A 17,165-nucleotide genomic window follows, 5' to 3' on the forward strand; every position below is an offset into this window, starting at 1 on the left:
GTCAGGTAGGGATCGGATGGCAGCAGCTGCAACCTCTTCCAGCAGCACACAGCAGACGACGACCAGCAGCACATACAGGAGCCACAGTTTCCACTGAGGACTCCTGTACAAGCCGGGGAAAGTGCAGAAGTGCAGAAAGCCATGGCATAGGACGTGCAAGCCCTCACAGGCTCTGCACCTGCGGCAGCTTCATCCTACAGCGCCCAAAGGGGACCCTCTTCAGAGCCCCCCCTTCTCATCAGTTCCCCACTGCCATCTGGCTTCACAACCGGGGGGGTCCGGTGCTCTTCTGACCTCCCCCCCCACCCCCCCCCGGTCCACCGCGTCGTCCTGGAGCCCTTTTCGGACACTATTTTAAATTTAGGCCGCAGCTCTGGCCTAGCCGAAGCCGCCGCCCACTCTCCGCCCCCGGAGACACTTCTGACGCTACCCTACGTCATAAAAAAGGGCGGAGCTGTGCTGCAGGGCGCGCATCCCCATGGAAACTGGCGCCCTTGCAACGCTACGCCCCCCTTCTTCACTCTGACAGCGGCCATTATCGCTGCAAACAGGACACAGGCCAGCCAGGTCTCCGGGGAGGCACAGGACCAGGTTTATATCGGCGCTATCACAGGGGCACACTAAAGGTGGGGTAAGTTCACAGCCTGAGTTAACCCTCAGCTGTGAAGCTCTATATACTCTATATCCTCCTCTGCACAGATAGCCCCCTGCATAGCCACTCCAAGTGCACTATGCCGGGCTCAAAGTCTAATAAAAGGAGGCAGGACAGCTTCTACGCTTTCTGTACAGCCTGTGGCATTGCTCTTCCCAGCGGCAGCCCGTATCCGCATTGCAGGGATTGTACACAGACTACTGTGCTAGAGTCCCAAGCAGCCCCTACCATATCAGAGTCTGTTGCCATGCCGGAATGGGTCACTCAAATGTCACAATCTATGTCACAATCTATGAAGTCCATGGATAACATGACTGACAAACTGCTTCAGGCTATGCAAAGTCATATTTCTTCTATGAATTCTACACAACAAAGGAAAAGTCCCTCCCATCCATACTCTGACTCAGGCACTTCCAGTTCAGGGTCAGGACGCAAGCGTACCCACAGGTCACGCTCATCTGCATCTTCACACAGTACACTGTCATCCTTGTCCAGAGACAGAGACCGTAGTCCCAAATCATCTAGACAGTCCCCTAACAGGAACAGGAACTATATTTCTCCTAACCATTCACCGGCCAGAGAAATACCCCAGCCTGATTCACCTAGCAGACACAACAGTGACACACAGGAGTCAGAAGGCATTTGTGACTCAGACTCGGACAAGGAGCCTGACAAATCTCTAACCCCATCACCAACTAGCAATCCAGCACTAGTTGAGGACACAATCTCGTCCATACATCAGGTACTGAACATTTCTGATCCGACCCCAGATGTACCTCAAGATAAAATTTCATTTGAAGGACTACCAAAGCCGGCTAAGTTCTTCTTAGATCACTCAGAATTCAAATCTATTCTTACAAAGCAATTTTTACAGCCTAACAAAAAACTTGCCACTCGCAAGCTTGTGGAAAGCAGATACCCTTTTTCCCAGGAAACCTTCAAAGAGTGGACAGATCCTCCAGCAGTGGACCCACCAGTATCCAGGCTGGCAGCACAGACACTTCTTTCACTGCCAGATAGCTCAACCCTCAGAGATGCAGCAGACCGGCAGGTAGAAAGTTTGGCACATTCAACTTACGAAATCATAGGAGCCTCCCTAGCTCCCGAGTTCGCTTCGGTTTGGGCATCTAAAGCCATAATAGCTTGGGCTAGAAATTTACAAACTAGTCTTCAAGCCTCTGCCCCTGAACTGTCTCAACAAGCAGTTCAAATAGCAGTTGTGGCGGATTACTTAATTCATGCGGCTCTTGATTCCGCAAGATGCGCAGCGGTAGCATTATCACATGCCGTCACTATTCGACGTATTCTCTGGTTACGTGAATGGAAAGCAGATGCAATCTCAAAGAAGTCTCTCACACAGCTTCCATATTTCAGAGGTCGACTGTTTCGCGAAAAGTTGGACACATTGATATCCAACGCCACCGGGGGTAAGAGTACCTCTCTCCCCCAACTGAAGCCCAAACCCAACTTTAATAAACGTAACCAAACGAGATTCCGGTCCTTTCGGAACTCTTCCGGCTGGTCCGTCTCTCGGCCAGCACAAACTAAAAGCCGCTTCTCACGCAAGGAAGACTCCAGATCGACTCAAAAGTCGGACAAGCCCTGGCAGTCAAAGACAGGCCAATCAAAGTCTCACAGAGGAAAATCAAAGAATTTCTCCTTATCTTGACTCACCGACTCCACCCGTAGGCGGCCGACTTTCACTCTTTCACCAAGTCTGGCTACCTATTACAAAAGACAGGTGGGTCAGGGAGCTAGTATCTTCAGGATACAAAATAGAGTTCACCTCCATCCCACCAAACAGATTCCTTTATATCTGTTCCCCCAAAGCCACCAGAAAAGGCGTGAGCTTTTCACCTGGCGGTCTCCTCGCTCCTTCAAGCACGAGTCATAATACCTGTCCCAACAGCCGAGCGCTTTCAGGGGTTCTACTCCAATCTATTTGTAGTCCCCAAGAAAGGAAGCGGAGCAAGGCCCGTACTAGATCTCAAACATCTCAACAAGTATGTAAGAGTACGTCACTTTCGAATGGAATCTCTCCGTTCCATCATGGCATCCATGGAAAAAGGAGAATACCTCGCCTCCATAGATAAACAAGATGCATAGTTGCACATACCGATTGCGCCTGCTCATCAGAGATTTCTCAGGTTCACAATCAATCAGGACCACTACCAGTTCGTGGCTCTCCCATTCGGACTCGCCACAGCTCCCAGAGTGTTTACCAAAGTCATGGCAACCACCATGCACGTCCTACACTCCAGAGGCATAGTGGTCATTCCATACCTAGACTATCTCCTCGTCAAGGCTCCCACCTTCAAGGACTGCGAGATCAGTGTCTCAATCACGATCGACACCCTGAGTCGCCTAGGTTAGTTAGTCAACTTGCAAAAGTCGTCAACAACCCCAACCCAGGCCTTGACATTTCTGGGAATGCTATTCAATACCTCCAAGGGTCTCATACTTCTTCCCAGAGACAAGGCACGACCTCTGCGCTCAGGAGTCCGCACCCTTCTCAACAGATCCTCCCGATCTCTCCGATTTGCAATGAGAGTCCTTGGCAGGATGGTGGTGGCAATAGAAGCAGTTCCATTTGCTCAGCTTCACCTCAGACCTCTCCAACTAGACATTCTCAGGTCATGGGACAGGAACCCTTCTTCCCTCGACAGGAAATTTCAGCTGAAGTTGTCAGCCAGGAAGTCCCTTCACTGGTGCCTCAACCGGTCCTCTCTGACAAAAGGAAAATCCTTTCTCCCAGGTCAATGGAAGATCCTGACCACTGACGCAAGCCTGACGGGTTGGAGTGCAGTACATCTACACCACAGGGCACAGGGCAAGTGGTCTCCAGCGGAAGCAACCTTGCCCATCAACATCCTGAAAATTCGTGCCATTCTCCTGGCGTTGAGAGCATTCCAGCACTTACTGGCAGCCTCCCACATCAGAGTCCAGTCTGACAATGCCACGGCCGTAGCATATGTCAATCACCAAGTGGGGACCCGCAGTGCCCGAGCGATGCGAGAAGTGACACACATTCTCCACTGGGCAGAGAAAGCGCACTCTATTATCTTCGCAGTCCACATTCCGGGTGTAGACAACTGGGAAGCAGACTTCCTCAGCCGGCAAGGAATAGACTCGGGAGAATGGGCTCTCCATCCCGAAGTCTTTCAACAGATCTGCCATCGTTGGGGAACTCCAGACATGCACCTAATGGCGTCTCACCTCAATGCCAAAGTCTCCAACTTCATAGCCAGGTCACGCAATCCGCTAGCGCTGGCGGCGGATGCCCTGGTTCAGGATTGGACGCAGTTCCAGCTCCTATATATTTTTCCGCCTCTCCCTCTGATTCCCAGAGTGGTGAGGAAGATCAAACAGGAGGGAGTTCCAACCATCCTAGTCGCTCCGGACTGGCCCAGGCGTACATGGTACGCCGACATCGTACGACTCATTGCAGACTTTCCCTGGTGTCTTCCCGACCGCCCGGATCTTCTGTCACAAGGCCCATTCTACCACCAGAACTTAGAGGCCCTCAATTTGACGGTGTGACCATTGAAACCTGGGTGCTAACACAGGCAGGTTTTCCGCCAGATGTCATTTGCAACCATGATCAGAGCACGAAAACCAACTTCTGCCAAGATCTACTACCGTACCTGGAAAGCCTTCTTTACCTGGTGCGATTCTTGTAAACAAGCTCCACTACCCTACTCCTTACCTAGGGTACTCGGTTTTCTTCAATTGGGCCTGGAAGCCAGACTATCTCTGGCCTCCCCTAAAAGCCAGGTATCAGCTCTGTCTGTACTTTTTCAAAAAAGCATTTCTCACAGACCTCAAGTCAGAACTTTTCTCCAGGGGGTTTCACGATTGGTTCCCCCCTACAAACGACCACTAGAAACGTGGGACCTTAACCTGGTGCTCACAGTACTACAGGTAGCACCCTTTGAACCCCTTAAGGAGGTTCCACTCCGTCTTCTATCCCAGAAGGTAGTTTTCCTCGTGGCAATCACCTCACTACGTAGAGTGTCTGAACTCACGGCACTCTCCTGTAGACAGCCATTCCTGAATTTTTTCCAGGATAAGGTAGTTCTCCGTACGGTTCCATCCTTTCTCCCGAAGGTTGTGTCAAACTTCCATCTCAACGAAGAGATTTCCTTACCGTCCCTCTGTCCAACTCCGGTTCATAGAGTGGAACAGGCTTTGCATACGCTTGACCTTGTTAGGACATTGCGTATCTATGTGTCTAGGACTGCGCCCTTCAGAAAATCTGATTCTCTTTTCCTCCTTCTGGAAGGTGGTCGCAAGGGTCTACCAGCCTCTAAGGCTACCCTTGCCAGGTGGATCAGATCCACCATACAAGAGGCCTACCGCCTCAAAAATTCTCCTCTTCCAGCAGGTATTAAGGCACATTCTACACGTGCGGTAGGGGCCTCCTGGGCCATTCGGCACCAGGCCTCGGCACAACAAGTGTGTAAGGCAGCCACCTGGACCAGCCTACACACGTCTACCAATCACTATAGCGTTCATACCCAGTCCTCAGTAGATGCAAGCCTGGGCAGATTTGTCTTACAGGCGGCAGTATCCCAATCCTAGGGAACCGTCTACATAATATTCGTCCATTGCTTCCCACCCGGGGACTGCTTTAGGACGTCCCAAGGTCCTGTGTCCCCCAATGAGGCGACAGAGTAAAGGAGATTTTTGTGTACTCACCGTAAAATCTCTTTCTCTTAGCCTCTAATTGGGGGACACAGCACCCACCCTGTTGCCCCTCAGGGCCTTTTAAGTTGAGTTCTCATATTGGTTTTCCTTTGAGTTCCAACATAGTTGCCTTTTTTTTTTTTTATAGGCATGGTTATGTTATCTATGTTACGTTCCTCCTACTGCTTTTGCACAAAACTGGAGCAGGCTAATGCCGCCCGGGGGTGTATACTGCAGAGGAGGAGCCACGCTTTTATCTTTTTTTCAGATAAGCATAGTGTCGCCTCCTAGTGGACAGCAGCATAACCCAAGGTCCTGTGTCCCCCAATTAGAGGCTAAGAGAAAGAGATTTTACGGTGAGTACACAAAAATCTCCTTTTTCTAATTGGAGGTATTTGCTAATTTTATGCTGCGTACTTCATATTGGGATCGGATCTTGGAGATGGGAATACCCCTTTAAGCCCAGCAGTGTCACTAGGCCTCGTGCATTGTTGTGGAGTTTAGTAAGCACTAGAGGGGCCCAGGATGCAGACGTGAAGACCGGCTGCCATGGAGGACCGGGCAGGCACCGGGGAAGTGGGAATCGAATTTCTCATATATAATGTCTGGTTTTCCATATCAGAAATAGAAGCTTCTCGTACAATGTGCACAAGGCACTGGACGCACTTGTCACATCATCGCTGTTACACATGGACGTTGGTATTTGCACCCCAAATTTTGATTTCAGAACCAAAGCCCACCTTTATCTTTCCTCTCTTGTAACTTCCGGCACAGAAATGTTGAAGTAGGGACTCCAAAGCGGCGAGGGCTGGGATAGAAATGATGAAAATTAGGGGTAATTATTAGTGATGAGCTCAAGTGCTCATTAGTCGAGTTTGCCGAGGTTCCTAGGGTATGCACCAAGTATCGCGGGTGCTCAAGGGACATGTTCGAGTCCCTGCTGGATGTTTCGCGGCTGTTAGCCACAGAACATGCGGGGATTGCCTGACAAACACACAGATTTGGTTAACAGCCACAAAACATGCGGGCACCTGGACTCTTGGCATGTCACTCGAGCACCCGCCATACTCTGTGCATACCCAAGCACCCTCAGCAAACTCGAGTAACAAGCACTTGCGTGATTATTTTAGGTTTGGGGGTAACTTATAAGCGTGTATTAGTGCATGGCACCCAGGATTTCTAAAATTTAAGCGTGTGTGTACTTTTTGGAGATAAGAGCTTTATTTTATTTTTTAAAAATTTTTTTTTTTTTTTTTTTTACTACGGGCCTTACAGATTAGCAGGAAGTATAAGACCTGTGTGTTCTCTGCTGCCTCCATATACAGATGACTGATACCCGTTCTATATGAACGGCATATGATTGATTTATACACACAGACGTACAGTGAAGGTTCAGATCCTATGATCTCTGAAGGGCTCATTAGAAACATCCAGATGCATTAAAGGGGTTGAGAGCTAAATCTATCTCCAGACCTGGGGTCCGCTCCCCCGCGTTCCTGCTGTCATCTGCCAGCTCTCTACATTCATTGAAATAGGTGTTCAGGGCGCAATGTGGGAGACGACCCCCTTTAATAGATTTGTAGCACAAGTACTGTGCCATTAGCCTGTTGACCTAGAGAGGTAGGTGGGAAGAGGTTATCGTCAGATTTGACCCCTAATCTACTGCCTTTTTTTCGTGTTTTTTTTCCTTCCAGAGAATACCACGCTGCAAAGGAGAACTATCAGGATATGGAAAGTAAAATGAAGAATCTGAAAGTGTTTGTGAGGTTGTTAGACGATATCATGGCCCAGCGATACAAAACTTATCAGCAGTTTCGCCGGTAGGTCCATCTGGTGATATCGTGCATTGACTACATTACTGTGCCGTTAGGAAATGCTGAGCCCCAGGTCTCTGTTCTTTTCTTAGAGGATGTTGTTCCACACTTGTGATTATTCTGTTTTGCATAGTAGAGATTGCTTATGTTTCCTTTTTTTAAGTGTTTTAAGGTTTTTTTTTTTTGGGGGGGGGGGGGGGTTTGCACATTTAATCTGTGCTGTCAGACTGTAAACTTGAAAACGTCTATACAAGTCAATGATCATGAACCCGGGAAATGAAGCGTTCTGTAGTAAAGTGTGCAATGTCTTCTTGTCACTGGCACAATTAACATCCGCAATATGACGGCTTCATCTGTATGCACATACTATTGTTCCTCTCTTCTGATGACATTTCCTCAGTCACGGTACAATATTCATTTAATTGATGTGACTGATAATCGTCTCCAGCGACAGGGCTTCGGAATTCATCACTTAACCTTGGATTTATCTCAGTCATTATCAATAACTTGTTCTCTTTGCCTGCAGAATAAAGTGAATTTCAGGGTCAGGGGGTGTTCAGATTTTGGCAAATAACTTCTCATTAGACACAGACTTTATTACATCTTTTTAACACTTATCATGTGTGACTATAGGTTTTCATGGCCTCTGCTTCCTGACATTGAATAGAATAATTTGACTTCTACAAGCAGAGACCCCGGGGGGTCGCACTGTGCCGAACCCTGTGCCTGGGGGATCAACACCTAACCAGGGTTGGTTGTCATTTAGAAGTAAACAGTAAGGATGTGTGCACACTGTGCGTTTTGGCGCGGTTTCACTGCGTTCTTTCCGTGCGTAATTGGGCCAAAAATGCTAGGGAATCCTTATTTCAGTTACATCAATGAGAATCTTGAAGCATGATCAGTAATTTTCCATTCAGGATTTGCTGTGTGTTTGAATTTGCAGCATGGCAATTCTTTGTGCGTTTTTGCCGCATTTTTCACCCATTGACTTCAATTGAGTCAGTCAAATCCGCAACAAAAAAGCAGGTATAAAAATGTTTGCATTTTTGCTGCGCATTTGACTGACTCAAGTGAAGTCAATGCTTCAAAAACGCACCAAGAATTGACCGCGGGTCACAGGCGTCTGCTGATGAGACTACTCCTCCCATCAGCCTACGGCTGCTGTAGTTGATAATCATGAAAGCAGGTGCCGCTGATGGGAGTTGTCATCAGTGCTCACAGTAAAGAAAAAAAACAAACTTAAAATAAAAAACGCATTATACTCACCAAACGCCGAATCCCCAATGCCTATGTCACCTGTAAAAAATCAAAAATAATAAACCACCATATCCCTCACCTGTCCACCGTAATCCATAAGTGTCCCACGACGATCAGATCATTTATTGGGAGATGTGACTTTTCTATCTGGCAGCCAGCTACACACTGACAGGAGTGTAATCGCTCCCGCAGTGTATAGCGCTGAGCTTCCGTGAGAGAGGTCACAGGAGTTCATTGGCTGATGAGCTCTGGTGATCTCACTTACGGCACCTCCTCTGTGTTAGAAAATTCTCAAGCAGCGGTGGTGCAGTAAGTTAGGTCACCTGGGCTTATTAGCCGATGAACTCATGTGACCTCAATAACGGCAGCTCGGCGCTATGCACTGACACAGGAGTGATTACACTCCTGTGTCAGTGTCAGCCTACTAAGTTATAAGTAAACCGCAGCACTACCAAACTCTGGTGCATGAGTAGGTTCCAATGCCAGACTATTATTGAGAAAAACCTCGGCACACAATGTCTCTAAATTGAAAATATTTAATGCAGTCCTTGAGGAATTGGAACTAGCCCCCCACCACGTGTTTTCTACTTTGGGACCCACAGATCCTACGGAAACTATTCCTTTGTGACACGACGTCCTCCACCCCTTTCTTTAACCTGATCAACTCACAGCAGTCGGAATGCACTGATGAAGGTCGTGTTTGACCGAAACGTCTGTGTTTTGTTGGACTGCATTAAATATTTTCAATTCAGAGACATTGTGTGCCGAGGTTTTTCTCAATAGTGTCAGTCTGCTGTCCTGTAGAACAGTCACATCTGCTGATTTGACTGTTCTACAAATGATATGATCACCGTGGGACACTATGGATTATTTAATCACTTCAGACAGGTGAGGGGTATGTGTTTTTTTTTCTTTTTGTCTTTTTACAGATGATAATGACTTCAAATGGATTGGGCGTTAGGTGAGTATAAGGTTGCATTTTATTTTCTGTTTTTTTTTATACAGGGGACATTGGTTTCAGGGGAGTATACTGTGTTTTTTATTTTTAAGTAAATGTGTAAAACAGTCTGGACTTTTATTTAAAATAAATGATTTTTTTTCAGGCCGTGTGTTTATTTCTAAACTTTTACTATGGGGTTAGTAATGGGGGCGTCTTAAATACTCCTCTCCATTACTAACCTGGGCTTCATACCAGCTGCCATTGCAAGGCCAACATGAACCTCAACCCTATTACCCCACTTGTCACCGCATCAGGGCAAGGGAAGAGCCGAGGTTAAGCGCCAGATTTGGCGCATCTTATTGATCTTATCTTACTTATCGTCTGAGGGCTGATGTTGTTGGCCTCGGAGGGGGCCAGTATCCATGTGCCCTTCCCAGGCTATTATCAGTCCACAGCTTTCTGGTTAGCCTTTGCTGGTTATATTTTATAGGGGGAGTCTTCTTCAATTTTCTTTTGGGTTCCCCTGTAATATAGCCAATAAAAGCTAAGCAAACAGTTGTGAGCTGTTGTTGTTAACCAGGGAAAATGCAGGCCTAATGGCCCCTTCCTAGGCTCAAAATACCAGCTCTCAGCTGCCCCAGAAATGGCACTTTGTATTTGAAGTGCCAATTCTGACACTTAGCCCAGGCCCTTCCTGATGCCCTGGTGCAGTTGCCATGGGTGTTGTGGGATTGGGTAGATGTGGCTGACACCAAGCCCTAGGTTTAGTAAGGAAGAGGTGTTAGCCAGACACCATCATTACTAAACCTGTGAGTAAAGAGTTAAATAAACACACACACAGAGAATAAAACACTTGATTTGAGATAAAACAGACAAATTCTGTAATTATTTAAATTAACCCTATATACTCACCCCAGGTCTCACGGTAATCCAAGGATTAAAGCAATGTCCCATGTTTCTTTTTTCAAATCTGAACACCGAGGCTCTGTGGTTACTATTTTTATGGGGTCCTGGGTTGCAATCCCACCCCAGACAACGTAAGCAAGAAGTTTGTATGTTCTCGCCACGTTTGCAGGGGTTTCCTCCGGACTCTCTGGTTTTCTCCCATACTCCAAAAATATATTGATATTTCAGATTATGAGCTCCAACGGGGACAGAGTTGATAATGTCTGTAAAGCTCTTTGGAATAAATTATGCTAGAGGAATATGTTCTCCCGGTGTTTGTGGGGATCTCTGCTGCAAACCAGGGTACGAAAAACTTTGCTGCAAGTTGGATGAGCAGAATAAATACGCCGACAGGAGCCACGGCATCCGTCCATCTGTTGTAGCCACCTTTTTAAGCTCCCCAGGGTGCAACATAAAATAAAACTCTCAAACTTGCCAACCAGACAAGCGTTGTTCCTCCATTGTCAGTTCTGTGTCCCACCCGGCAGTCACATGGCGTAAACAATGTCCCATGATAGCTGCCGATTTGCTGCAGTTGTCACATGAGATTAAAGGGGGGTTGTCCATCAATAAACAAAACTGCTTTAAGCATTTTTTCATAGAACATTGTCCGTCAGTCCCCCCCTCTCTTATTCTTCCTGGAAATGTGTGCTTCTATATACATAAATTGACAACTAATTACCATTACCGTTCTCCCTGCGTTGGGGTTATCAATACATACCCAGGCACTGTATAGTTTGTGCTGACTATGCAGACACACCAAGTTGTCAGTTCACTCTCACGTTTCCAGTAGGAATATCAGAGTAATGTACAACACAGAGTTTTACTAAAACATATTCTAGACTTTTCAGCAGTGCTTACAACTTCTTTAATTTTCTTCCTGGAAATCTGTGTGTGAAATAGGCAAGTTAGGTTATGAGCCTCTCGGGGGCAGGGACAGATATTAGTGATGGCAATCTCTATATGTTGGGGCCTTTCTGTAGGGACTGGTTTGGCCAAAAGTCTCCCCTTGACAGATGATTGTGGGGGTGGTGGTTAGGATTTAACATGTCCGATTTCGGACTGACAATCCTTTTTTTTCTGTACAGACAAGTCACTGCCAGAGATGACTGGCATCAGCTCTACAATAGAGAACACAGGATCTCTTGGCAAAGCGAGCATTCCGGCAGAGAGTCGGAGAGTCCCTTTCCGGCAGAGAGTCGGAGAGTCCCTTTCCGGCAGAGAGTCGGAGAGTCCCTTTCCGGCAGAGAGTCGGAGAGTCCCTTTCCGGCAGAGAGTCGGAGAGTCCCTTTCCGGCAGAGAGTCGGAGAGTCCCTTTCCGGCAGAGAGTCGGAGAGTCCCTTTCCGGCAGAGAGTCGGAGAGTCCCTTTCCGGCAGAGAGTCGGAGAGTCCCTTTCCGGCAGAGAGTCGGAGAGTCCCTTTCCGGCAGAGAGTCGGAGAGTCCCTTTCCGGCAGAGAGTCGGAGAGTCCCTTTCCGGCAGAGAGTCGGAGAGTCCCTTTCCGGCAGAGAGTCGGAGAGTCCCTTTCCGGCAGAGAGTCGGAGAGTCCCTTTCCGGCAGAGAGTCGGAGAGTCCCTTTCCGGCAGAGAGTCGGAGAGTCCCTTTCCGGCAGAGAGTCGGAGAGTCCCTTTCCGGCAGAGAGTCGGAGAGTCCCTTTCCGGCAGAGAGTCGGAGAGTCCCTTTCCGGCAGAGAGTCGGAGAGTCCCTTTCCGGCAGAGAGTCGGAGAGTCCCTTTCCGGCAGAGAGTCGGAGAGTCCCTTTCCGGCAGAGAGTCGGAGAGTCCCTTTCCGGCAGAGAGTCGGAGAGTCCCTTTCCGGCAGAGAGTCGGAGAGTCCCTTTCCGGCAGAGAGTCGGAGAGTCCCTTTCCGGCAGAGAGTCGGAGAGTCCCTTTCCGGCAGAGAGTCGGAGAGTCCCTTTCCGGCAGAGAGTCGGAGAGTCCCTTTCCGGCAGAGAGTCGGAGAGTCCCTTTCCGGCAGAGAGTCGGAGAGTCCCTTTCCGGCAGAGAGTCGGAGAGTCCCTTTCCGGCAGAGAGTCGGAGAGTCCCTTTCCGGCAGAGAGTCGGAGAGTCCCTTTCCGGCAGAGAGTCGGAGAGTCCCTTTCCGGCAGAGAGTCGGAGAGTCCCTTTCCGGCAGAGAGTCGGAGAGTCCCTTTCCGGCAGAGAGTCGGAGAGTCCCTTTCCGGCAGAGAGTCGGAGAGTCCCTTTCCGGCAGAGAGTCGGAGAGTCCCTTTCCGGCAGAGAGTCGGAGAGTCCCTTTCCGGCAGAGAGTCGGAGAGTCCCTTTCCGGCAGAGAGTCGGAGAGTCCCTTTCCGGCAGAGAGTCGGAGAGTCCCTTTCCGGCAGAGAGTCGGAGAGTCCCTTTCCGGCAGAGAGTCGGAGAGTCCCTTTCCGGCAGAGAGTCGGAGAGTCCCTTTCCGGCAGAGAGTCGGAGAGTCCCTTTCCGGCAGAGAGTCGGAGAGTCCCTTTCCGGCAGAGAGTCGGAGAGTCCCTTTCCGGCAGAGAGTCGGAGAGTCCCTTTCCGGCAGAGAGTCGGAGAGTCCCTTTCCGGCAGAGAGTCGGAGAGTCCCTTTCCGGCAGAGAGTCGGAGAGTCCCTTTCCGGCAGAGAGTCGGGCGAGATAAATGCCGGACGAACCACCAGTCAACTGACAGCTATCTGATGTATATGGGGGGGCTTTATTCTCAAGTCTCATAAGCGGTCCATTATGCGGAGCATGAGCTCCAGCACTGAAAGTGACCATTACTCAATCGCATATTCATCCCCCCTCTGCTCCTTCCTTTGCAGGTACCTTACTTTACGATGCAAGTTTTACTTTGATTCCTTGCTGTCTCAGAGAGCTTATTCTGGGAAAATCTCCTTTGACCACAAGAATGAAACTCTCGCCATAACTGTAAGTTGATCATAATAATAAGAAAAAAAAATTCTTCCCCCTGGAAAAGATAATTATCCGCCCTTTGCTTAAATAAAACATACATGTGAGGTGAGACCTCATTCTTCCAGTCACCCTGTGATATTCCTCCACAGGTCCAGCCCGGAGAAGGAAGCAAGGCAGCACTTTCTGACATGAGGTCTCTGTCTGGGGGAGAGCGATCGTTTTCTACGGTCTGCTTTGTGCTCTCTCTCTGGTCAATTGCCGAATCGCCCTTCAGATGTCTGGATGAATTTGATGTTTATATGGTAATGTATATTCTGGTCTGTAGTAGTATAGCCATATGCCACATTCAGGCCTGCAGTGCGGGAAAGGCTCCAAAAGTATGCAAATAGCTCTCTCCCAGAAGGAAGAAAACTCTCGCTTGTGGTCCCTGTCTGTACAGAGCAGGTTTATAATTGGTGGTCTGAGGTGTAATGATAGAAGATGATGGTTCTCCTTGTGGACTTAATTCTCCTTGATGTCCCTATATCGGTTCTAATGCATTTTCTGCTCCATCTTGTAGGATATGGTGAATAGGAGGATATCGATGGATATGATGCTTACCATGGCAGATTCCCAGAGGTTTCGACAGTTTATTTTATTAACTCCACAAAACATGAGGTAAAACTTTTATTAAATATACTTATAGCCACGAGAGCAAAAAAAAAAGAACACTGTAAAGATGTCTGGTCATTTGCCCCTGGGCAGAAGTCCTATTTATTTGACTTTGAAGATTTCGTTTTGCCTTCGAACCTTTACATTGTGTACGTACTGTGTCTAGTACAGACAACAGCAGCCTGGACTGCAGTGTCCCCGGTGGTAGGTCCTCCGCAGATCACACATGCTTCGTTTATGGGGAGGATTTGGAAACAGCCTACAGTGTGCCTGGCAGATGCCGGCTGTGTTATTCAGTTGACATTTTTCCTATTGGTTCCTTTTAGTCACTGTTATAAACCCTATCACAGTAATCAAAAGCAAAAAATAGTGAATCAAATCCCCCTTAGTTAGATAAAAATTCTAAAATAAAAAAATATATACTTTTTTCCATTCTTTGCCGTTAGGGTTGGGGTTGGTGTTAAGGTTGGGGTTGTGTTAGGGTTGGGTTGGGGTTGTGTTAGGGTTGGGTTGGGGTTGTGTTAGGGTTGGGTTGGGGTTGTGTTAGGGTTGGATTGGGGTTGTGTTAGGGTTGGGTTGGGGTTGTGTTAGGGTTGGATTGGGGTTGTGTTAGGGTTGGATTGGGGTTGTGTTAGGGTTGGGGTTGTGTTAGGGTTGGGGTTGTGTTAGGGTTGGGGTTGTGTTAGGGTTGGGGTTGGGTTGGGGTTGTGTTAGGGTTGGGGTTGTGTTAGGGTTGGGGTTGTGTTAGGGTTGGGGTTGTGTTAGGGTTGGGGTTGTGTTAGGGTTGGGGTTGTGTTAGGGTTGGGGTTGTGTTAGGGTTGGGGTTGTGTTAGGGTTGGGGTTGGGTTAGGGTTGGGGTTGGGTTAGGGTTGGGGCTGGGTTAGGGTTGGGGCTGGGTTAGGGTTGGGGCTGGGTTAGGGTTGGGGCTGGGTTAGGGTTGGGGCTGGGTTAGGGTTGGGGCTGTGTTGGGGCTGGGGCTGGGTTGGGGCTGGGTTAGGGTTGGGGCTGGGTTGGGGCTGGGTTAGGGTTGGGGCTGGGTTGGGGCTGGGTTAGGGTTGGGGCTGGGTTAGGGTTGGGGTTGGGGTTGGGGTTGTGTTAGGGTTGGGGTTGTGTTGGGGTTGGGGTTGGTGTTGGGGTTGGGGTTGGTGTTGGGGTTGGGGTTGTGTTGGGGTTGGGGTTGTGTTAGGGTTGGGGTTGGGGTTGTGTTAGGGTTGGGATTGTGTTGGGGTTGTGTTGGGGTTGTGTTAGGGTTGGGGTAGGGTTGGGGTTGCGTTAGGGTTGGGTTAGGGTTGGGGTTGGGTTAGGGTTAGGGTTGGGGTTGGGTTGGGTTAGGGTTGGGTTGGGGTTGGGTTAGGGTTGGGTTGGGGTTGGGTTGGGGTTGAGTTAGGGTTGGGTTGGGGTTGGGTTGGGGTTGTGTTGGGGTTGGGGTTGGGTTAGGGTTGGGTTGGGGTTGGGTTAGGGTTGGGTTGGGGTTGTGTTAGGGTTGGGGTTAGGGTTGGGTTAGGGTTGGGGTTGGGTTGGGGTTGTGTTAGGGTTGGGTTGGGGTTGTGTTAGGGTTGGGTTGGGGTTGTGTTAGGGTTGGGGTTGTGTTAGGGTTGGGGTTGTGTTAGGGTTGGGGTTGTGTTAGGGTTGGGGTTGTGTTAGGGTTGGGGTTGGGTTAGGGTTGGGGTTGGGTTGGGGTTGGGTTAGGGTTGGGGTTGTGTTAGGGTTGTGTTAGGGTTGGGTTGGGGTTGGGTTGGGGTTGTGTTGGGGTTGGGTTAGGGTTGGGGTTGGGTTGGGGTTGGGGTTGGGTTGGGGTTGGGTTGGGGTTGTGTTGGGGTTGTGTTGGGGTTGTGTTGGGGTTGTGTTGGGGTTGTGTTGGGGGTTGGGTTGGGGTTGGGTTGGGTTGGGGTTGGGGTTGGGTTGGGGTTGGGGTTGGTTAGGGTTGGGGTTGTGTTAGGGTTGGGGTTGTGTTAGGGTTGGGTTAGGGTTAGGGTTGGGTTAGGGTTGGGTTAGGGTTAGGGTTGGGTTAGGGTTGGGTTGGGGTTGTGTTAGGGTTGTGTTAGGGTTGGGTTAGGGTTGGGTTGGGGTTGGGTTGGGGTTGGGTTAGGGTTGGGTTAGGGTTGGGTTGGGGTTGTGTTAGGGTTGGGTTGGGGTTGTGTTAGGGTTGGGTTGGGGTTGTGTTAGGGTTGGGGTTGTGTTAGGGTTGGGTTGGGGTTGTGTTAGGGTTGTGTTAGGGTTGTGTTAGGGTTGTGTTGGGGTTGGGTTGGGGTTGGGTTGGGGTTGGGTTGGGGTTGGGGTTGTGTTAGGGTTGGGGTTGGGGTTGTGTTAGGGTTGGGGTTGGGGTTGTGTTAGGGTTGGGGTTGGGTTGGGGTTGTGTTAGGGTTGTGTTAGGGTTGGGGTTGGGTTGGGGTTGGGTTGGGTTGGGGTTGTGTTAGGGTTGTGTTAGGGTTGTGTTAGGGTTGGGTTGGGGTTGTGTTAGGGTTGGGTTGGGGTTGTGTTAGGGTTGGGTTGGGGTTGTGTTAGGGTTGGGTTGGGGTTGTGTTAGGGTTGGGGTTGTGTTAGGGTTGGGTTGGGGTTGTGTTAGGGTTGGGTTGGGGTTGGGTTGGGGTTGGGTTGGGGTTGGGTTGGGGTTGGGTTGGGGTTGGGGTTGTGTTAGGGTTGGGGTTGTGTTAGGGTTGGGGTTGTGTTAGGGTTGGGTTGGGTTGGGCTAGGGTTGGGGTTGGGTTTAGGGTTGGGTTGGGGTTGGGTTAGGGTTGTGTTAGGGTTGTGTTAGGGTTGTGTTAGGGTTGGGTTGGGGTTGGGTTGGGGTTGGGTTGGGGTTGGGTTGGGGTTGTGTTAGGGTTGTGTTAGGGTTGTGTTTGGGGTTGGTTAGGGTTGTGTTAGGGTTGGGTTGGGGTTGTGTTAGGGTTGTGTTAGGGTTGGGTTGGGTTGTGTTAGGGTTGGGTTGGGGATGGTTGGGGTTGTGTTAGGGTTGTGTTAGGGTTGTGTTAGGGTTGTGTTAGGGTTGTGTTAGGGTTGTGTTAGGGGGTTGTGTTAGGGTTGGGTTGGGGTTGTGTTAGGGTTGTGTTAGGGTTGGGTTAGGGTTGTGTGGGGTGGGTTGGGGTGTGGTTGGGTTGGGTTGGGTTGGGTAGGGTTGGGTTAGGGTTGTGGTAGGTGGGTAGGGTTGGGTTGGGGTTGTGTTAGGGTTGGGTGGGGTTGGTTAGGGTTGGTTGGGGTTGTGTGTTAGGGTTGTGTTAGGGTTGTGTTAGGGTTGTGTTAGGGTTGTGTTAGGGTTGTGTTAGGGTTGTGTTAGGGTTGTGTTAGGGTTGGGTGTTAGGGTTGGGTTAGGGTTGGGTTGGGGTGGGGTGGGGTTGGGGTTGGGGTTGGGT

General features: G+C 49.5%; 1 protein-coding gene across 3 annotated transcripts in view; it reads left to right on the forward strand.

Annotated features, from left to right (window-relative positions):
• SMC6 (structural maintenance of chromosomes 6) overlaps positions 1–17,165 on the forward strand; it is a 75,665-nt gene that overhangs the window by 52,051 nt on the left and 6,449 nt on the right. For all 3 annotated transcript variants that reach the window (XM_073674123.1, XM_073674124.1, XM_073674125.1), the window contains 4 exons: positions 7,033–7,158; positions 13,074–13,179; positions 13,314–13,466; positions 13,724–13,821. In XM_073674123.1, the coding sequence (XP_073530224.1) occupies positions 7,033–7,158; positions 13,074–13,179; positions 13,314–13,466; positions 13,724–13,821 (483 nt within the window). The remainder of the gene's footprint in view (positions 1–7,032; positions 7,159–13,073; positions 13,180–13,313; positions 13,467–13,723; positions 13,822–17,165) is intronic.

This window comes from Phyllobates terribilis, unplaced genomic scaffold (assembly GCF_046119375.1).
Source record: "Phyllobates terribilis strain yellow unplaced genomic scaffold, ASM4611937v1 Scaffold_3__8_contigs__length_932513732, whole genome shotgun sequence".
NCBI lineage: Eukaryota > Metazoa > Chordata > Amphibia > Anura > Dendrobatidae > Phyllobates > Phyllobates terribilis.